The following is a 22,724-nucleotide window of genomic DNA, read 5'->3' as shown; positions in this document are numbered from 1 at the left end:
TTAGTAGAGAGGAGATAAATGGTAGTGACAGAATGGTGGAAGTGCTGTGTGGAACAACCCACACCCTGCATGATGTACTTAGAGTGCTTTCATTCAGACCATTGTTTTGTATGTTATTTATACTTGCGAATGACATTTATAGAATGATAATGGTGAGTTCCAGAGGAAAACATCATGTGTAATCTTTGAAAAGCTCATAAAAAGATGGTCACTGAATGAGCCTCATGTAGGACAAATGTTAGGGTGGCCTCAGAAAGAGCCTATGTTGACAAATCCTCTGTGGCACATGGTAGACTACAAAGATCACAATGAATCTCTTGATCATGTAAAACACATTGTTATATATGAAGACTGAGGTGTCACATGGATATGTGAATTCCCTTTTGACAAATCAAAATATATTTGACATATTATTTTCCTCCTACAAAGTTACAGAAGTGTACCTATGCAGTTGTGTTATTACCTAGTATTTGCTTTACAATAAAGAAAAACAAGCATATTTGTCAAGGAATAGGTGTATGTGCTTGTTATTAGTCAAGAGAGTAGCAAACAGCAGTGGCCTGCTGCCATGGAAACAGCCTGGTGTCCTAGCAACAAGCATATTCGTTTGCCTGGCTGCCTTGTGGAGTTCTGTCAACACAGGTAAAGGGCTTATCCATAGAACCTGAGTGAAAGCCTTTCTACTTCAGAATAAAGCTGCGCTCACTTAGGTCAATCTAGAGGCAGAAGAGAAAGCAAATTATTCTGCCAGTCTGCCAGTGATTTCGGATTCAAAGGACAGCAATATCAGAGTTAAATTTATTCATATCAGCTCTTCATTCAGATATGCTAGAAATAGGTCTTTTTCTGTATTTGTTGACTCTCCTAAAGGAAGGATAAAAAATTCAGTGGCAGTGGCTAATGCCATGACCTATGACTCTGTTCCAGTACCCTTCTTTGAATTAAGAAGTGTAGTATTTTCCCAAAACTTCACTTGACCCTTGCCTGTATATTTTAAGCCACAAAGACTATGGGGAAGCAGGAAGGACATATCCTGGTGGGAAGGATTGAGACAATTTTTTTTTTTTTTTAAGTAGTTCTGGAGTTGAACTCAGGGCCTTACTCATGCTAGGTAGGTGCTCTTCCACTGAACTATATCCCCAGCTCAAGATTTTTGATCTGAAAAATGTTCAAAATATCTCATGAGACCCAGAGGAAATTTCAAATTATTGGAACCTGGTTTGGAAGATCAAATATCCTGCACTGTTATAGCACCCAGAGAAAAATTTTTGAGTTCAGGATAGAAACTTAATAGGACATGTACCCTGTCCTTGTTCAAAAAAGTTCCTTCCTCTTTCTATACTCCTTTTTTCCATTTTTCCACATTTATTTAATATACACTAGGAACTATTGTAAGCATAGTGAACCACTTTTTTTTTTTTTTTCTAAAATTTGAGAGATACACAAAATCAGTAAGTACCTACAAGCAAATGCTGATTTTCAGTTCAGGGATGATATGTTCAGTATTAAATCAAATATGAAATCTGGATGAATTGGGAATTTCAGTGTTGCCATGTAGGGGGATTAAATGTTATATGTAACTTTTCAATGCATTCTCAAGAAAATTTATTCTAAAACGGATTTTCTTTTCTGAAAGAGAACCTATCTTCAAAGTAGAAAACAGAGAACGTTGAATATGAATATTTTTCTTCTGCTCTGTGTATGCAGCCATATACACACACATACATATATAGTATATAAATAATTGTAATGATTGAATTTTAAAAATTGAATACCGAAGTCAAACTTCTAATCCTGTAACACCTTTATTAGTAGTCATAACTTAGTAAGTCTTATAAACATACACAAAATGTTTAAAAGGTTTTCCTAAGTAAATCACTAGAAGACCCACCCACCAACACACAAAACCACTTTAATAATGAATCTCAGCTCTTAATTTCTTCTTTTTTCTTTCTTTCTTTCTTTCTTTTTTGTTTGTTTGTTTGTTTGAGTACCGGGGATCAAACCCAGGACCTTGCACGTGTTAGACAAGCATTCTACCACTGAGCCACATCCTTAGCCCTTCTTACTTCTCGTTTCTGAAAAAAAAAAAAAAAAAAAAAAAATGTAGGTTTTTATATTGACTCAAAAATCTCAAAATAATGATATATAAATTATTTTATAGCAAATTATTATTTAAAGACAAAGTTTGTTTATGACAAACTATAAAATTAATTTAAAAGTTCAAGTTTTGCCTAAAAAGTGTTTTTGGTAATTCAGGAGATAATTGCTATAACAAAGATGAGTTGAGTAATTATTGTTATTATTACAAAGCAGGGTGTTGTTGTTATTGTTGTTGTTTTTGTACCAGGGATTGAACCCAGGGTCGCTTAACCACTGAGCCACATCCCTAGCTCTTTTCTTTAATTTTAGTTTTTTACTTTAAGATAGGGTCTTGATAATTGTTTAGGACCTTGCTAAGTTGCTGAGGCTGGCTTTGAACTTGCAATCCTCATGCCTCAGCCTCCTGAGTCACTGGGATTAGAAGTGTGTACTACCCAAAAAGCAGGTTTTTTGAAGGAACTATTACACAGAAGGTTATTTCCTATCCCCAAGTTGATGACCAACTTAGAGATTAAAACTAAAGAAAATTATATTACATTTCAGTGGATTCATCTTAGTTAATTAGTAAAAGGAAAGGACAAAAAGGACACTTTTCCAGGAATATAATTGACAAGGAATGCGTGATTGTATAATGCATGTTTTAACACAGAATAAACTTGTAATCACAGAGTTCATCGGGATAGGGGCAGAGAGTCTTGAAAAAAGCTTTGTTTTGCTATGACTACAGAGAAGTTATACATGTGTATATTGTTGATAAGTTGAATACCCAAATATATAGTATTTTAAGTCATGCTTTAATTAAGTATACACAGCAAACTCTAGTTATGTCAACTTATATTTTAGTAACACGGTTAAAGCAGATTATAAATCTCTTAGGAACAAAGTAGCCACAGTCCTTCTTGGAAAAAAAAGTTTCTCTCCAGTAGTCGGTTCTGAAAGACAATATATTTCAAGAAATGAAGTTTAATATCAAAGAGATTTTATTTTTGGGCAAATTTTGTGAATTTTGATTTGCAGTGTATTTCTTAAAAATGTATTTAATTTTCCAAAGGACAGTCTCTTGAAGGTTAAGCATAAGGTTTAGAAAAGTTTTAAAGTTCTCCTAAAGATTTCCTAAGAGCTCTCATCCCTCTTGCTCATTTTACTTCTGCTTCTCTGTGGTCACTAGTACTGTGCAGGAAGCAATTTTGCAAGCATTTCTATGGCTGTGAGCCATGCATGAGTCAATTAGATTGCCTATTTTTCAAATCTAAGAGTTTACAGAAAGGACTAACCCCTTCTCTCACACTGCATCAGGCTTGGATTCTGCCCTTTTGAGGAAGAATACATTAGAGCAAAAGAAGGGGAAAAAAATGCATTTCAATGAGATCAGTGCAGAAAATACCAAACTCCTCTCTCTTCTCCTTTTAAAAATGCTACACAAACTCCTCCTGAGATCTATTTCAAACACACATGCAATGCTCAGATAACAGCAATTCTTTAGTTAAATAGGGTCCAATAGACCCCCCTCCTTCAACCCCTTATTCTTCTAGATTTGTTTGTTTTAGGTTGACTTAGCTGTGTTGCTTATCAAACTTGCAAATAACATCCTACAAGAAATTCCTTGTATTCCATGAATACAGGTGTCTACAGATAGAAAAGAAAATCAGTCATATAAACAATTTATTTGGTATCACTCTAAGTCAGTATTTTGCTAAGCTAAATATAATGGACTAATAAAAAGAGTAACGTGTAATACAAAAACAGGAGGTAGAACAAAAATACTCTTAATTGCCTTTGGGGGCAGCAGTTTTACCTTCCTTCCTCTTTTTCTTCCTTCCTTCTGCCCTTCATTCCTATGTGACTATAAAGCTAATATTAGTATTAGTATGCATTCCCTGAGCACATAGGAGATGCCTAGTCCAGTTCTGATGAGAACTAGACTTAATGTCCTAAAATAATTCCACCTGGAATTTTTGCTTCATGTTTTTGTCTCATAAGAACTTAATTTACCTACTCTGGTAAGATAATTGGATGCTATTTTAGTCTACATGTATAATCAACATAAGGTCTTGAGGTATTGATGTTGGCTCTTAGTTACATAGGAGGGACCAGGGATTGGACCATTCTTTACTCATCATTGAAACCCAAGAATCTAGCAGAACATGGCATAGAGTAGGCACTCAACAACTATCAAAGGATAATGTGGCTTTGTTTTATTTTTTTCTGAACATTTACATATACAAATAATAAAGAAAATAGTATTTAAATAGCCAAATTATTTACCCATACCTAAACATACCATGTTTTCTTTCTCTGTATTTCCACCCATGTTTTACTCAAGTAGAATTTCTTTTAAGTAGTCTTACCTAAGGATTCCTATTTAGATTCCTAATTAGTCCTCAAATTTCATATGGAGCAATCATACTCCTGTGATACTTCTGCAGACTCTTCTATTTTCTAATGTTTCTTCCTTCACAGTGCATAGCATCTGGTACAGGCTGCTCTATATGATAGTGTGATTGCCTATAGACCTAAAAGAATGCCCGTCCCTATGCTATGAATTTCTTAAAGGTAGTTATGATGGTTGATTTTATATCAACTTGACTGGGTCATGGAATGCCTAAATAGCTGGCTAAACATTATTTTGGGTATGTCTGTGAGGGTACAATGAATCAGATACGGTCACCTCAAATGTTCAAGTGTTAAAGGATTGGACCCCAGGGAATACTGTTGGGAGGTACCTTAAGAAAAGGGACCTATAGGAGAGATCCTAAGGACACTTGGGGCATGAGGTAGTGCTCCTGTGATCCTTTAAGTTCAATAAGACAATTGTTATAAAAGGAGCAAGTGTGGCTCCTCTAATCCTCTATCTTCTCCTGGTTCAATATATAATCACTTGCTTCTGCCCGTGCTCTCACCATAGCTATTTGTGCTATGAGATGATACAACCAAGGGGCAGCCTTTGGCAGAGAGCCTGCACTATACTACTTGGACTTTAAACCTCCGAAGTTGTGATGTACACAAACCTCTTCTTCACAAGTAGCCTGTCTCAGATATTTCATTATAATGATGAAAAGCTGACTACTACAGAGGGTATTTCTAGAAGAGATTAGCATTTGAATAGGTGGACTTAGGAAGCAGAAGGACCTTCCCAATGTAAATGGGCATCAAATAATTCATTGAGGATATGACTAGGACAAAAAGAGGAAGATGTAATTCTCTCTCTGCTTAACTGCTTGAGCCAGAACATTGATCTGCCCTCAGTTCTCCTGGTTCTCAGTCTTTCAAACCTGAACTGGACTCTACATCCTTGGCTTTCTGGTTCTCAGGATCTTCAAACTATACCATTGGTTTTCCTGTGTCTCTAGCAGACAGCAGATGTCTCAGCGTTCATAATCACTTGAGGGGTGGTGAGTGTGTTGTTGGGAGGGGGACGGCTGTCCTACTGGCTCTGTTTCTCTGGAGAACTCTGCTACAGTAGGGAAAATGTCTTTTCCTCATGGTTGCCCCGATTCTAGCATGAGTTTCATTTGAGGAACTAATCCAACACCAATGGAATCAAAACCCATTTCCTTTCACATTCAAATAGGAAAGTCAGATAGCTAATCAAGAAATTGGAACAAAATGTGATACATACTATAGTAGAAATATAAGTAAAGTCTCATGGCGCACAAAGAAGAGAATGGTTATTTCTTTCTGGAGGTTAGGATTAGATTGCATAGAGGAGGTAACACTTGACCTGGTCTTGTCATATGAGAAAAACTTCGCTAAGTGGATAATCTAGAAGAGGAAACTTTATGAGCAAAACAGGAAGATTTAAAAGTTTACAGTATGGCACTGGAATTCTGCTTCCGGTCAATTGAATTTATCCTCCCACTCGAAACAACTGAAAGAACAGACAAAATTCATGAACTGATGGTTTCAAGATACTAGACACAGGTAACAAAGAACAGTGACTGGACCACTCGCCCGCGCTGCCCCTGCCGCTCTGCGCTGGTGCGCCACCCGGCGGGCGCTGGCCGATATGGCTGCACACGCTCGGCCCTCGCAGGACCACCGCGGTCGCCCGGGCCGAGCCCAAGGGTGAGACCCACAGCAAGATTCTTGAGGATCCCCTCGGACACCCTGACTTTTTCAACGTCAAGGAGCTGTTTTCCGTGAAAAGCTTCTTTGGTGCCCGCGTGCACCTGGGGCACAAAGCTGGCTGTCAGCACAGGTTTATGGAGCCCTACATCTTCGGGAGCCTCCTAGACCAGGACATCATCAACCTGGAACTGACAGCCTCGCACCTCCATCTGCCCTTGAATTTCACTGCCCACGTGGACTGCTGCAAGGGCACCAACCTGTTTGTGAACCACAAGCGGCAGTTCACACAGCTGTTCGAGAACACTGCCCGAGATTGCAGCGACTATGCCCATACCCTCTACTTCAAGGGTGGCCTGCTGACCAACGCTCTGCTCCTTTTCGGCCCCACAGTCCACCTATCTGACTTCATCATCTTCCTGCACACACTCAACAATGTCTTCGAGCCCCACATGACTGTAAGAAACGCAACCAAGATGAACATTCCCAACGTTGGCATCGCGGACACCAGCTGTAACCCCCTGCTTCATCACCTATTTCTTCCCTGGCAATGACGACTCCCCACCATCTGTCCAGTTTTTCTGCAGGCTCTTCCGGACAGTCATTATCAGGGTCAAGGAGAAACAGCGGCAGGTGGAGGCCCTGTGTCCATTGCAGAGCCCCAAGGAGGCAGAGGGCCACTGTTCTCCCAGAGTTGATGTGAACCATTCCCTGTGATGTGCCACCATCCTCGTCCCAAGTCACACGTGAGGCCTGTTCTGAGCTGGAAGTCCCTTGCATTCTTGGTCAGAGCCTCTTGTTAGTGACAGCATTCAATATCCCTGACCATCCCAGGGCCAAGCTTGAAACTTGACTGCATCTTTGTGGGGCAGACATGCAGGGCAAATCAAATTGCATGTCCCCAATGGCCTAGTTAGGACATGAAGCTGGATGCCTTGACTGCTGGAAAAAGGGGTTCTCCCTGGCCCCTGAGAAGTCCTGGCTTCTACCTTGATGCTAGGTGTTAGGAAGATTCAGATACCAGCTCATTTCGGATCAACCAGAATACCCCTGGTGGGCTGCTTTCCCAGCTTCAGGAAAAGGCTTCAGGGCCTTTTTGCATAGTGATGTTGTGGCACAAACCCCTGGGAAGCTCTGGTTGGGTCAGGCTGAGCAAAGCAGGTGGCAGAACTCCAGCAAAAATAAACTTACATTTGAGCAGAAAAAGAAAGAAAGAACAGTGATTGATACAAGGTGGGGAAGTAAGATGAGTCCTGTAATTGTCCAAATTTACCTGGTTTACAAACCATGGTGCAGGATGAAGGAGCTCAGGAGCCATTGACCTCCTTGAGTTGAGGAGACTCTCTAATCTGGGATTCTCAGGGGACCAAGGTTGCTAGAGTCTACAAGGAAAAGTACTGGGGCTGCACAAAGAAAGAACTCTAGAGACCTGAAGAGATTCCTTCTAGAGTCTACAACTGAGTGCTGATCAACACATACATGATGAAAAAATTACCTGAGGCTGGGAAAAGAACAACCGAAAGGATTAGAGTGAATAATCCTTGGAGCTAATCCATCTGTGGAAATAGTTCCTGTTCCCATAGCCAGGCTGAAAAATCTCATTATTCACAGAGAATTGGACAGAAAGATTTTACCTCAGAAGTAGGGAAAAAGTAGCCCTAGACATGAAACTGCTCTAGAAGGCTGAGGATATAGCTCAGTGGTAAAGTGTTTGCCTACTATACGTGAGGACTTGGGTTCAATCCCCAGCACTGCAAAAACAAAACAAAAACAACAGCAACAGCTCTAGTCCTGCTTAACAAATCTCAAAACAAAGCAAACAACGTGCCATAAACACTAGCATGCCAAATAACACTAGAGGGCTCGGGGCTGGGGTATAGTTCACTGGTAGCATGCTTGTCTAGCATGCACAAGGCCCTGGATTTAGCACACAGGAGGCCCTGGGCTCATTCCCCAACACCAAAACAATGAGTGTATCTCACAGTTTCTGTGAATCCTGAATCCAGGTAAAAGTTAACTGGTTCCTCTGCTCAAGACCTCACCAAGTTGAAATCAAGGTATGGCTATGGCTGTGAGTTTCCTCCAAGGCTCAGAGTCCTTCAGCAGGTCACTCAATTCTTTACACAATTTGCTTTTTTTTTTGAGTTGTGGGTTGAAGGTCCCTGTTTTCTTGCTGGCTATTGATTAGGGACCACTGTCAGTTCCTAGAGGGTCTCTGAGCAACAGATCAGTAAGTCTCCCTGATGTTTCATCTTCTTTTAAAGCCTCCACTGATTTGATCAGGCCCACCCAGAATGATATCTCACTTCCTGATGTGGTTCTAAAAGTACATAAATATTATATTTGCAATAATCATATTAAAAGCAGGGAGATTAAATATATGTGAAGTAAAGCATGGTTTCTAAACTTTATTTGAATTAGTAAATTGTGAACACCAGTAAAGGCTGGTAAGCTGTATGTATGTAAAATGTAATACCTAGAGTAATCACTAAAATGCTATTTCTTACCCAGAATCAATCCTATTCAAATGTGCCATAAGGACAAATGGAATTGCAAAAAATATTCAAGTAACCCATAGGAAATCAGGATAAAGAAAGTGGAGAAACAAAAAGCAGAGAGAAGAAGCAAAACAAAATAAAATAAAATGTCAGACTTAAGTAACAATAATGATGCTAATGTAAATAGATGAAAACACCACTCAAGACTTACTATAGGAGCTGGGTGTGTTGGCATGAGCCTGTAGACCCAGCTACTCAGGAGACTGAGACAGGAGGAATGTTTGAGCCCATGAGTTCAAGTCCAGTATGGGCAATATAGTGAAATTGCATCTGAATGGGAGAGAATTTTAAAAAGGCTATAAATCTACAATAATCAGGACGGTTTGGTAACAGTGAAAGAATAGACAAATAGATTGACAAAAGAGGATAGAAAGCCCAGAAGTAACCCACACAAATATAGTCAACTGACCTTCAACAAAGTCAAAGACAATTCAATAAAGAAAGGACAGTATTTTCAAAAATGGTGCTAAAATAACAATAACCATGTGTTTAGGGGGAAGGAAGAATCTGGACAGAATCTTGCACTTTTCACAAACTTAACTCCTAATGGATCAAAGACCTAAATGTAAAATGCTAAAACTAAAAAGTGCTTGGAAGAAAGGAGAAATGGAAATGACTTCTGCTGTATCCAGAGCAGGATCAACAGAAGAGATAATTGATAAAATGGACTTCATTAAAATTAAAGATGTCTAGTCTAGAAAAAACTGTTAAGAGAATGAGAAGACAAGCCATAGACTGGGAAGAAATCTTTGTAAAACACATAACTGTAAAGAATTCTTAAAAATAAGAAAACAAAGAACCCAACTTAAAAATGAGAAAGATTTGAATGGACACCTTACCAAAGAAGATAAGCAAATAAAAAATAAACATATGAAAGATGTTCAACATCACATGTTATTAGGGAATTGCAAACTAAAACAACAGTGAGATACCACTACAAAATTATTAAAGTAATATAAAAAAAAACAGTGATAACAGTAAATGCTGGTGAGGATATGGAGCAATAGGAACTCTCATTCATTGTTTGTAGGAATGAAAATGTTACAACCAGTTGAGAAGACAGTTTGACACTTTTTTTATAAGACTGAACATATTCTTACCATATGATTACACAAATGGTACGCCTTTACTCCATGTACAGAGAAACAACATGTATCCCATTTGTTTACAATAAAAAAAAAAATCCAGTGATCATGCTCTTTGATATTTACTCAAATGGCATGAAAACTTTCTTAACAAGCACACAAGAAATGAAACCAAGAATCAATATGTGGGATGCCATCAAACTACATAGCTTCTGTATAGCAAAAGAAATTATTAAGAGTATGAAGAGAGAGGCTACAGAATGGGAAAAAATTTTGACCAGCTACTCCTTGGACAGGGAATTAATATCCAGGATATATAAAGAACTCAAAAACTTAATACCAAAAACAAACAAACAAACAAATAACCCAATCAATAAACGGGCAAAAGAACGAAACAGAAACTTCTCAAAAGAAGAAACACAAAAGACCAATAAATACATGAAAAAAAATATTCAACATCTTTAGCAATTAGAGAAATGCAAATCAAAACTACAACAAGATTTCATGTCACTCTAGTCAGAATGGCAATGATCAAGAATATAAAGAACAATAAATACTGTCGAAGTTGTGGAGAAAAGGGTACAATTATATGTTGTTGGTGGGATAGCAGACTAGTATAACCACTCTGGAAAGAGTGGAGATTCCTCAAAAAACTAGGAATGGAACCACCATATGACCCACCTATTCCACTTCCCAAAAGATCTAAAATAGGACTGGGGTTGTGGCTCAGAATGCTTGCCTGGCACATATGAGGCCCTGGGTTTGATCCTCAGTACCACAAATAAATAAATAAAATTAACATCCACTGACAACTAAAAAAATATATTTAGAAAAAGATCTAAAATAGGCACACTACAGTGACACAGCTACCTCAATGTTTATAACAGCACGATTCACAATAGCTAAATTATAGACTCAAACCAGATGCCTGTCAATAGATGAATGAATTAAGAAAATGTGACATATATATATACAATGGAGTTCTACTCAGTCGTAAAAAAGAATGAAATTATAGTATTTGCCAGTAAATGGATGGAAATGGAGACTATCATGCAAAGTGAAATTAGCCAAACTTAAGAAATTCAAAGGGCAAATTTTTCTCTCATATGTAGAAACTAGAGTAAAATAAAGGAAATGGAGAGGGAAGGACGAGATAACAGAAAGAACCAATCAAATACAAATTGTAGATGAGTGAAAGGAAGTCTAGTAGAGTAAAGGAAGGAGACTGGAAGAGGTAAGAGAAGATGGGAGGGAAAAGTGGGAAGGAAAAGAGGGAACCATGAATTGAAATCAATTTCAGTATATAATGAGTTTGTCAGGATGAACCCAACTACCATGTATACCTATAAAATCCTAATAATAATAATAACAAAAAATATATAAAAAGCAGGTACCAAGAGGGGATTAAATGTGAGAGGGTGCTGAGGAAGACCTGGAGAGCCATCAGACATTTATTCAGGCATGTATACCTGAGTAAAAGAGAGAAGATTCATAGTGTACAGTGCAATTCTAGGGAAAATTCATCAAGCCCATTGTTAACTAATGTTGTTGGCAAGAGGACTTCCTGTCTTTCAGGAATGGGTTTTAATATGCCTGTTTTACCCAACTATTGGTTGACAGCAGCCTTTGGGAAGCACGACCATGTGTCAAAGTAGTAATGGATTTCAGAGTCCACAACTGGTTGTCACTTGTGCTTCTGGGCTGGGTGTGGTGGCACAGGCCTATAATCCCAGTGGCTCAGGAGGCTGAGGCAGGAGGATCAAGAGTTCAAAGCCAGTCTCAGCAACTTACTGAGCCCCTGTCTCTAAATAAAATACAAAATAGGGCTAGGGATGTGGTTCAGTGGTCAAGTGCTCCTGAGTCCAATTCCCGGTACCAAAGAAAAAAAAATTAAAATGTAAAAATTAAAAAACAAATTTAAAACTGATATTTGTGAGTTATTTAGGTTGTTTTACAGCATTTCTAAAATTGATTTTTTAACCACTCAGAGAAACTTTGGGTTTTCAATTTTTTTTTTATATTTCTATCAAGATAGAAGATAATCACATTCCATTAAGGATGGAAAATGAACAATAAAAACATAGATATACTCAAAAGATATAAAATGTGAATATATGCCTCATATATTTTTGAAAATTCTTAACAATTATATAAATCTTTGGTCCCTTATAATTAGATATTAGCTTCCTCTTATAGTAAATTGAAAACATTACAGAGCCTTTACTTGTATAGTAACACACACACACACACACACACACACGCACATACAAATACATATAAACACACGCAAATCCACAGATTATGAAGTCAGAGACCTCTGTCAAAATTATGGTTCTGCCCATACAAGCTTTCTGACATGGCACAAGTTAATTCATATTCTGAGGCTCAATGTCTTTATCTATAAAATGGAGATATGGTAGTGGGTTATGAAAAGTTAAAAGAGATAATCAGATAAAATCTAGGACTATACATGGCACATGGGACTCAATAATTTAATAAATATTATTCACTAAAATTATTAAACTATTATTATATTCATCCAACACATTACTCTGATGTTTTATTCCACTCACATTATAAATTTAAAAATAAATAATAGGGCTGAGTAATGTAGATAAATGATAGAGTACTTGTGCATCATGCACAAAACCCTGGATTTGATACCTAGCACTGGAAAAACAAAACAAAAATAAATAAATAAATAAAATAATATGTCTTTGTGAAATACTTATATTTGCCTCTTAATTACAAAAAATGCAAAAAGTACTTTAATTGCAATTTTTAATCTTTTGGGAGCATTAACTTGAAAATCTGGTCATTCATTTTAATAGAGAGAAACTGAATAACTAATACTGATATTCAGAAACTTAAATATGAATATTCATATTTATAATTATTATTTTTGTTGAGTTTTTTGGGGGGGGCACCAGGAATTGAACTCAGGGGCACTCAACCACTGAGCCACATTCCCATTTTCTGTATTTTACTTAGAGACAGGGTCTCAGTGAGTTGCTGAGGCTGGCTTTGAACTCTTGATCCTCCTGCCTCAGCCTCCCTAGTCACTGGGATTACAGGTGTGCACCTCTGTGCCCTGCTTCATATTTATAATATTTAATATAAACCTACAAATGCTTATTTATGTTTTATCTTTCAAAAATGCCAATTCTATGTCATTATGAATGTATTTTTACTTCTCCAATGCAAAAAAACTCTTGTATATTTAGAGTGCAAGCAATTGAGAAAATCAAATAACTGAAAACTTTCTACATTTCATACTTGCAAAGAAAAGTTTGACAAAAATGAATTCCAAATAAGCAAACTGACTTGGAGATCTTTTCCTTTTTCTTTCTTTTTTTTTTTTTTTAACTTTCCAGAGTATGATTTCAAGAGTATTCCATAAAGCTTCTATCAATGGTTATAGTCATGCAGATATATGATGTTCAAAGTGATGATGCTAATGTACACAAAAATCTTTAAATTATTTTGAATAATGTAAAAAAAAAGTCAGTGTAATTTGTTTTTTAGGTTGAACCTAGGGCCTTGTGCATGCTAGGCAGGCACTCTGCCTCCAAGTTAAATCTCTAACCACCATCAGTATAATTTGTGCTAAATAAATTTAAAATATGGCATATTTTAATTACTTTTATCAAACTCACATACTTACAAAAAACACATACTTTATGTCCAGATTTTATTTTTTTAAATTTTTTTTGTAGATGGACACAATACCTTAATTTTTATTTATTTATTTTTATGTGGTGCAGAGGATCAAATCCAGTGCCTCACACATGATAGGTGAGTGCTTTACCACTGAGCTACAACCCCAGCCCCTATGAGCAGATTTTAAAACTTTGTCTTGCATAGACTGAAGATTACATAGTGAAGCCTTATCTGCAACTGGCCAATTGGCCTTATCCCTTATCTCCAACAGGAGATTTTATACACACACACACACACACACACACACACACACACAAACACATTTTGAGCAGTAGTGATGACTAGATATGAATTCTGAGAACATGAAGACTGGTCTTTAGAGGTGATGTATTTTAGAAATAGCAGAGGAAAGATTTTTAGGTGCGCATGCACTTGCGTGAGGGATTCCTGCCACCTTCTTGTGCTGTGGGGCAAAGCTTGTTCTTCTCCCGCTCAGCCGCCCAGGTTGAATTGACCAAAGCAATGATTATGGAGAAGCCTAGTCCCCTGTTGGTCCAGCAGGAATTTGTGAGACAGTATTACACACTGCTGACAGTATTACACACAGCCCCAGATATCTGCATAGATTTTATGGAAAGAACTCTTCATATGTCCGTGGGGGCTTGGATTCAAATGGAAAGCCAGCACATGCAGTCTATAGACAGAAAGAAATTCAGAGGAAAGTAATGTCACAAAACTTCACCAATTGTCACACCAATATTCGCCATGTTGAAGCTCATGCTACTCTAAATGATGGTGTGATGGTCCAGGTGATGGGGCTGTTATCAAACAACAACCAGACTTTGAGAAGATTCATGCAAACATTTGTCCTTGCCCCTGAGGGCTCTGTTGCAAATAAATTCTATGTTCATAATGATTTATCTTCAGATACCAAGATGAGGTCTTTGGTGGTTTTGTCACTGAGCCTCAGGAGGAATCTGAGGAAGAAATAGAGGAGCCTGAAGAAAGACACAGACAGCTGAGTTGGTACCTGATGATTCTGGAATGTTCTATGATCAGGCTGTCAGCAATGACTTGGAAGAACATTTAGAGGAGACTGTTGCTGAACTGGAGCCTGATCCTGAACCAGAACCAGAGCAAGAACCCGTATCTGAAATCCAAGAGGAAAAGTCTGAGCTGGTATTAGAAGAACCTGCTCCTGAGGATGCTCAGAAGAGTTCTCCAGCACCTACAGACATAGCTCAGACAGTACAGGAAGACTTGAGGACATTTTCTTGGGCATCTGTGACCAGTAAGAACCTTCCTCCCAGTGGAGTTGTTCCTGTTACTGGGATACCACTCCATGTTGTTAAAGTACCAGCTTCACAGCGCCAACCAGAGTCTAAACCTGAATCTCAAATTCCACCCCAGAGGCCTCAGAGGGATCAAAGAGTATGAGAACAACGAATAAATATTCCTCCTCAGAGGGGACCCAGACCAATCCGTGAGGCTAGTTGTCAGGGTTTCCGGGACCCCCAGCCTTGGGCACGGTCAAGATGGCGCCTGGCGCTGAGCCAAAAGCGGCCAGCTATACAGTAAACAACCAGCGAATTCCAATGATTGGCTAGTTAATGATGTGATTAGAGCATGCCCCCCTCGTGTACCTATTCTATGCCTGCAGCTGTCCGCGCGTTTACCTCGTGTGCTCTCCCCTGATTGGTTGAAGTGTATATAAGCTTGATGGGTGGGGGAGTAGAGAAGAAGCTGAGAGTAGAAGAAGCTGAGAAAAAGCTGAAGCTGAGAGTAGAGCAGAAGCTGAGAGTAGGAGTAGAAGCGAGGAAGAAGAGTGCGAGCGAGGGCGAGAGCCGAGTGGGAGAAGCGGAGCGGCCGAAGCAGGTGTGAGCCGAGCGGGAGAAGCGGAGCAGCCGAAGCAGGCGTGAGCCGAGCGGGAGAAGCGGAGCGACCGGAGCAGGCGAGAGTTAAGCAGAGGGAAAGAGAGCGAGAGAAAGAAAAGAGAGAAGGGGATAGAAAAGAGGGAAAGAAAGGAAGACTGTGCACAATAAACTTCCAAAGCTTCAGATGTTTGTCGTGTCTCTCTCTGCGGGCAGAGGGAACGCGATAACTGGTGCCGAAACCCGGGAACATGAAGGGTTTATAAAGAAGACAAGGTAAGATATCTTAAAAAAATTTTCAATAAGTTAAACCGGTTATAAAAAAGTTAAAGGGTATCAGGATACGCCATCAGCGGTCCTGGGGACACGCGGGATGCGGTCCGATTAAAATAAAAATAAGGACACACGGAAGGTGGTCCGGTATCGGGATACACCAGCAGCGGTCCTGACGCGTGGAACGCGGTCCAATTAAAAGTGAAAGTAGAAACACGCTTGAAGCGGTCCAATTAGGGTATAGGTAGCACGTGAAAAGCCGCTATAAAAATTTTAATGCACACTTGATAGATAGCTTTCCTTTCAGTAATCTCGTTGCTCCTGGCAGCTTGGCCACTGTTTGTTATTGTAACTGCCATAACTGAAGCTATTCAAATTAGTAACAATGGGGTCTGAAACGTCTAAATTCAGAATGCAGCAACCCCTCAGGGAGCTATTAAAAAACCATGGGACGCCATTAAAGGAAAAAACAGCTAAAGTATTTCTCGATACTGTGGAAAGGGTTTCCCCTTGGTTTTTGGATGAGGGCCTTAGTGGGAACAGCTGGGGGAGGACCTTCGTATAGCGGAAAGGCAAACCCGGAACCTATGGGCCATTGTTAGCCTGGCCATATTTTTTACTTCTAACTAACACATTTTTTATCCTTCCTTTTCTTGTTTTTCACCAATTCCTCTACAAGCCTGTCAATTCTACTGATGATTTTTCAGGTCGTGCTGTTTTTGGTGACAAGGATATCTCTAGTCTTTCTTTGCTTTAACAGGAGGAATTTTTGCACTTTGCCGTTGGAATCATACTACAATCAGACCCAGAGTAGAGCAACTCGTTCTGCTGACCCTAGCTGTAATATTGCTTTTCCTCCCACGTCAGCTTGTGTATTTCCTCCCTTTTATGTTTCTACCAACTAACATTTCTAATAACACCTCTTAACTGTTCACTAACCGTGTGCTATCTCTCACAATGCTGGAATGGTTCTTTTGCCACCCGTGCAATTTTGATGCACATTCCTATCTTCCTACCAGTCCTAGTTTCTGTTGCAGATATAGAATTGCCAGTGCTATTATCAAGAAACAGAAGAGGCTTTGACATTGCAACAGCCGTGATCATTGCCATCACAGTCCTTGCAGTAGCAGCATTGACACAACCATAACAACGATCATTTGGCCGAAAATACAGTTGCAGCCTTACAGACCATATAGACTCTATCAGAGAGTGGACTTACTACAAGAACAAGTGGATACCTTGCAAGAACTTTTGGGACTGGGATGCGTTTATTCCCTGAGAGCTGTTTGTGTTGCCCGTATTGTAACTCTACTGGGATGTATATTGTTTCTGTATTTAATATGGCTACATGGTTTTTCTTCTGTTTATAGATTTATCAAACAGCGGGCAGGCTTAGGAGCTATGGTGGTACTCCTCTGCCTTGGCCTCCTTCTCTTCATTCGTTTTGGCATGCATCTACGAGCTAGCCAATAGAGAGATCAGATTATCTTTCATCAGGCCATGACCGCCCTAAAGGCCGACAGCCCCCCATTAGTATGGCTCTCGATGCTGGACCGGTAGTCAAAGACGGGTAATGAAGGAGGTGGCTGTGTACCAACCTAAGACAGGAGCTGCAGCATGCTCTGCAGGCTCTGATGACGGGTAAGGACATATGCTGACCACTCAGCCTAAGACAGACACGGTCCCCAGCCTTAGTTTAATAATAAAGAAGGGGGATATGTCGGGGTTTCCGGGACCCCCAGCCTTGGGCACAGTCAAGATGGCGCCTGGCGCTGAGCCAAAAGCGGCCAGCTATACAGTAAACAACCAGCGAATTCCAATGATTGGCTAGTTAACGATGTGATTAGAGCATGCCCCCCTCGTGTACCTATTCTATGCCTGCAGCTGTCCGCGCGTTTACCTCGTGTGCTCTCCCCTGATTGGTTGAAGTGTATATAAGCTTGATGGGTGGGGGAGTAGAGAAGAAGCTGAGAGTAGAAGAAGCTGAGAAAAAGCTGAAGCTGAGAGTAGAGCAGAAGCTGAGAGTAGGAGTAGAAGCGAGGAAGAAGAGTGCGAGCGAGGGCGAGAGCCGAGTGGGAGAAGCGGAGCGGCCGAAGCAGGCGTGAGCCGAGCGGGAGAAGCGGAGCGACCGGAGCAGGCGAGAGTTAAGCAGAGGGAAAGAGAGCGAGAGAAAGAAAAGAGAGAAGGGGATAGAAAAGAGGGAAAGAAAGGAAGACTGTGCACAATAAACTTCCAAAGCTTCAGACGTTTGTCGTGTCTCTCTCTGCGGGCAGAGGGAACGCGATAGCTAGTGAGCAGGGTGATGTTGAAGCCCAAAGAATTGTGAGACACCTTGGTAGTCACCAACTCTTCACTGGCAACCTGCCTCATGAAGTGGACAAATCAGAACTTAAAGATTTCTTTCAAAACTATGGGAATGTGGTGGAGCTGTGCATAAATAATGGTAGAAAATTACCCAATTTTGGTTTTGTTGTGTTTGATGATTCTGAGCCTGTTCAGAAGTTCCTTAGCAACAGGCCCATCATGTTCAGAGAAGTCCGACTGAATGTGGAAGAGAAGACTCGAGCTGTCCGGGAAGGGGACCGTCGAGATGACTACCTGCGAGGACCTGGAGGCCCTCGAGGTGGGCTGGGTGGTGGAATGAGCCCTCCCCGTGGAGGCATGGTGCAGAAACCAAGATTTGGGGTGGGAAGGGGGATTGCTCCAAGGCAGTGAATTGCTCTTCACTGATCTTCATGAAGCATAAAAACCCCAGCTTCTGCAGAATGGAGAATTTCTTCAACCAGCCTTTGTTATCTTGGAGTATGATGATCCTAGTCTTATAAACTGCTTAAGTTTGTACAATTTTACTTCTTTTTGTGTTAATGGTGTGTACTCCCTCTCTTCTCCCTTTTCCTGGTCTTTTAGTCCTTCACTTCCAGTTTTGTGGAACACTATTTTAGGAGTAACTGATTTTTAAAGAAGAAAAAATGAAAAGACTGAATTTCCTTACTTACTTTGCATATACAGATTGGAATTTTTTTTTAAAACAGCCATTTCCCTCAAAGGAATGTATTTTGCTTATTACTGACATTTGGTATGTTTCATTCATTGGAATATTTCTTACTTATTTTCTATGTGTTTCAAAGCCTGTGAGAAAGGCAGGATTTGATAAGCATTTTGGAGGCAGGAAAAATCCAAATTGTTTATTCTTTGAGAGTTGACTACCTTCTGATGTGGAAAAATTGCCATTTGGAAAATTTGACATTCGATTCTCTCTGATGTGGTTAAAAACTGAATAAAAGATGTTAATAGAACTTTTTTCTTTTGATATGTGATCAAAAAATAATTCTAAAACCTACTGTTTTTACCATTGAAATTTAAATTGTAAGATAGGTTTTAAATGTCTAGAATGCTTTTCTTGAACTGTTAGATTCTTTTAGAGTTTTTTCATGTTTCATTTGTATTTGTAAAAAGAAAAAAAAAAAAAAAACAGAAAGCAAACAAAAAAATCCCCCAAATCAAATAACAACCAGAGTAAAACTGTTGTGCCTTCTATTTATCTTTGGTTCCAATTTTGGTAGTTTTTAAAGAAAAATAATTTTTAAAAATTTAGATTTGTTTTATTAGGTTCCGAGTATGTGGGGAATTGTAGAGTTTCTCTTTTCATCACCCTGTATGTCTTTTGTTAATATTTGTTATGCCTTATTTTAAAACTGAGTCTCAAACTGGAATGCCTTGGAGGACAGATACTTCTGTAGAGGTCCTTTGACCTAAATAGTTAAGCATTTGTATTAAGTTTTATTTTGGTATCTAATCAGATTTTTGATCATAGCCCATAAGAAGAAATGTGACTTTAATATTGGACTTTGCTGATGTGCTTTAGTGTCTGCAATTTTTTTTCTTTAAATCATAGCTATATGGTAAATTTTCTATTTTGTTATGATTCTCTTTTGATGGGCATGCAGTGGGTGTTTCTTGGAAATGGCCAATTTTTATTAAAATATTTCTGGAAGAAAATTTAAAAAAAAAAAGATTTTTAGTTTTTTGATTTAGTCTCTAAAAGAAAAAATGCACCACCCAGCACAGTAGTGCATGCCTCTAATCCTAGTCACTTGAGAGGATGAGGCAGGAGGATAGAAAATTCGAGGCCATCTTCAGCAACCTAGTGAGACTCTGTCTCAAATTAAAAAAAAATAAAAAATAAAAAAGACTGGGAATTTAGCTCAGTGGTAAAGTATCCCTGGGTTCAATCCTTGACCAAAAAAAAAAAAAAAAAAAAAAAAGAAAGAAAGATAAAAAGATAAAATATACCAGGTATGTTTGTGAACATCTTTTGTATACTTAAAATAACCTCAAATGAACATTGATTTATTGAGAATAATGTGAATGGATGGAATCATTTGGTTGAAAATGAAAAGTAGAACAGTAAGTATTAAGCATAAAGGACTTTTAACAATAATTTGCTGAAATGCCAACTCCTTCCTAATGTAAGCAAGTAACTTGAAAGAAATAAGAAGTATCAACTTTTTCATTGAGAAATTATTATGATGATAAATCATACTGGTGCATATAAAAAGGAATGTTAATAACTAACATTTCTTAGAGTTTTACAACATAATAAATTCTTTCAATTATTTCAGGCATTATCATAATCTTCATATTCCAGAAGTGAAATCTGAGATGCAGAAAGGGTACTCCCCCTTTTTCATATTTAACCTTTCTGCCAAATCTCACCAAAAATAGTGTTCTCTCTCTCTTCAGTTGTAAGCACTGTTTTCTGGTTTATGGCCTCCTTCTCCCCTTTCTTTCTGAAAGGCCTATACCAGGAAAATAACAGCCATGAGTAAGTAGTTGCAGGGGTTACTATTTCCTCCATGAATTACACAGCAAGCTATGCTAGCTTATGCTGCCTTGTTAGGACTAAAAACAACCTGACAAAATTCTCCACTATTCCGAGATCTAGAAATAGATATCAAGTAGATCTTGGCTCCCTCAGAAATTTAGGTTGACATTTAGAGAGTGGGAGTGTGTGCATTCTGGCACTGGGGATCACTCTGATGCTCAGTTCCACTAATGTTTACTGGAAAAACATTAGTTTCAAGAAAGTATAAACAAGTAATCAAGCTAGAGCTCTCAAAATGTTGGAAAAAACACATCAGGGGGTTCCATAGAAGATTTGGAACTTTATTCACTCAATTAGTTCCACTAACCACCACTGAATGCTTTCTAATACTTTTCTCTTTTGATATGCCTTATATTTGGAAGTTATATTCTTTATTCACTACATAGTTCTCAACTTGTTCTAATAGTTCTGTTTTTAGAAACATGAAAACTACTGAATATTCTGACTAAATTAGATTAAGATATGTGACTGGGGAATATGAGGTGAAGTACTTCCAGTTCATGATTTTGGAGAGCTTACATTGAAAAGAGATTTGAAAAAAGTATTGTTAGTTATAAAGGAGACAAAACATAATTAAAATGGGTATCCCATCAAAATAGGTAATAATCCAAAATGTATATTCATTCAACAATAGGGCTTCAAAAATATATGAAAGAAAAATAGGAATAAGGAAAAACTGGAGAAATACACATGTATAATGAGATATCAACAACTCTTCAGAAATCAATAGAACAATGTAATTTTTAAAAATTAGTAGGGATTAAAAGAATAATACTAACTTGACCATATTTACTTTAAAAAGTACTCCACCCAACATCAGCAGAGCAATGAACATGGGATCTTTACTGAGATAGAATAATATGGACCATAAAATAAATCTTAACCAGTTCAAAGAATTAAAAACAGACATAGAATAGGCAATTCCAGAGACAGAAAGTAGATGAGAGAGTACAAGGAATTAAAGGGAATGGGAAGTTATTGTTTAATGGATATACAGTTTCTGTTTGAGAAAAAAAAAGTTCTAGAAATGGATAGTGCCGATGGTTACACAATACTGCAAATGTGCCTAAAGTCACTTTATTGTACACTTAACAATGATTAAGACAATAAATTTTAGGGTATCAATATTTACCAAGATAAAAAGATCACTTGGGAAAAAAGAACCATATACACAATACATTATCTAACCAGAACAGGATTAAACAAGAAAACAAAGGAACATGAGGAAAATCAAGTACTTGGAAATTAAATGATACACTTCTAAATAAATGATGTGTGAGAGAGTTCATTTCAAGGAAAATTTTAAAATATTCTAATTGCATGAGAATGGAATATAACATATCAAAATTTATGGATTATAGTATAGTTAGAAAACTGAATGCTCATATTGGACAAAAATCAAAAAAGTATAAAATAAATAGCCAAAACTCCTAGCTAGAAAATGTGCAAATAAATGCAAAGCAAGCAGAGGAAGGAAATGATAGAGTAAAAATTAATGAAATTGAAAACAAAAAAATAGAAAAAACAATGAAACCAAAAACTGATTCAATAAAAAGATGGATAAAAAACATAAACTGTTAGCTAAACTAACCAAGAAAAAAGAAGACAGAAATTATCATATTAGGAATGGAAGAGGGGCCATCACCAGAGACATTACAGACATTACAAGAACAACAGGGGAATATGATGAAAAATCTATTTCCAGAAATACAGTCATTTAGATGAAAGGGCTGGGGATATGAATCAATGGTAGTGTTTGCCTAGCATGTACAAGTCCCCACACTGAAAATAAATAAATAAAATTAATAAATAAAAATAGATGAAACAGACTAATTCCATCCATTAAAAACACAAAATAGCAAAGCTCCCTGAAGAAGAAAACGGATAACTAAAGAATCCTATGTCTATTAAAGAAAATTAATTTATGATCCAAAAATTTTAATAAAGAGAATTCTAGGTTTCATCAGTGAGTTATAATATTTAAAGATATTATGACCATTCTACACACTCCCCCAGAAAATAGTAAAGAACACTCATTGTGATAATAAAACAAACAAAATTAAAAGAAGGAGAAGGAGAAAAAAAAAAAGGGAGTGAGGGTAAGGGAAGGAGAGAGAACATGAACATAGTCACAAAAACCTTTAAAATATTAGCAAACTGAATGCATTCACAAAAATGTTAATACTTCATGATGAGTTGGGGGTTTAATCTAAGGAATGGAATG

General features: G+C 38.1%; 1 protein-coding gene and 1 pseudogene across 1 annotated transcript; both read left to right on the top strand.

Moving 5' to 3' along the window:
* The first annotated feature begins 568 nt into the window (after positions 1-568).
* Positions 569-6,885, top strand: LOC124965357 (28S ribosomal protein S2, mitochondrial-like). The gene is given in 3 exon segments (XM_047526217.1): positions 569-642; positions 6,137-6,686; positions 6,688-6,885. Coding segments are annotated over 3 exon segments (822 nt in total).
* A 7,108-nt stretch (positions 6,886-13,993) lies between these two features.
* On the top strand, positions 13,994-18,330 carry LOC124965716 (ras GTPase-activating protein-binding protein 1-like; annotated as a pseudogene).
* Positions 18,331-22,724: the final 4,394 nt, after the last annotated feature.

Source organism: Sciurus carolinensis, chromosome 15 (assembly GCF_902686445.1).
Source record: "Sciurus carolinensis chromosome 15, mSciCar1.2, whole genome shotgun sequence".
NCBI classification, from domain to species: Eukaryota; Metazoa; Chordata; class Mammalia; order Rodentia; family Sciuridae; genus Sciurus; species Sciurus carolinensis.
The sequence above is the reverse complement of the archived record's forward strand: the minus strand, read 5'-3'. Positions and strand labels throughout refer to the sequence as shown.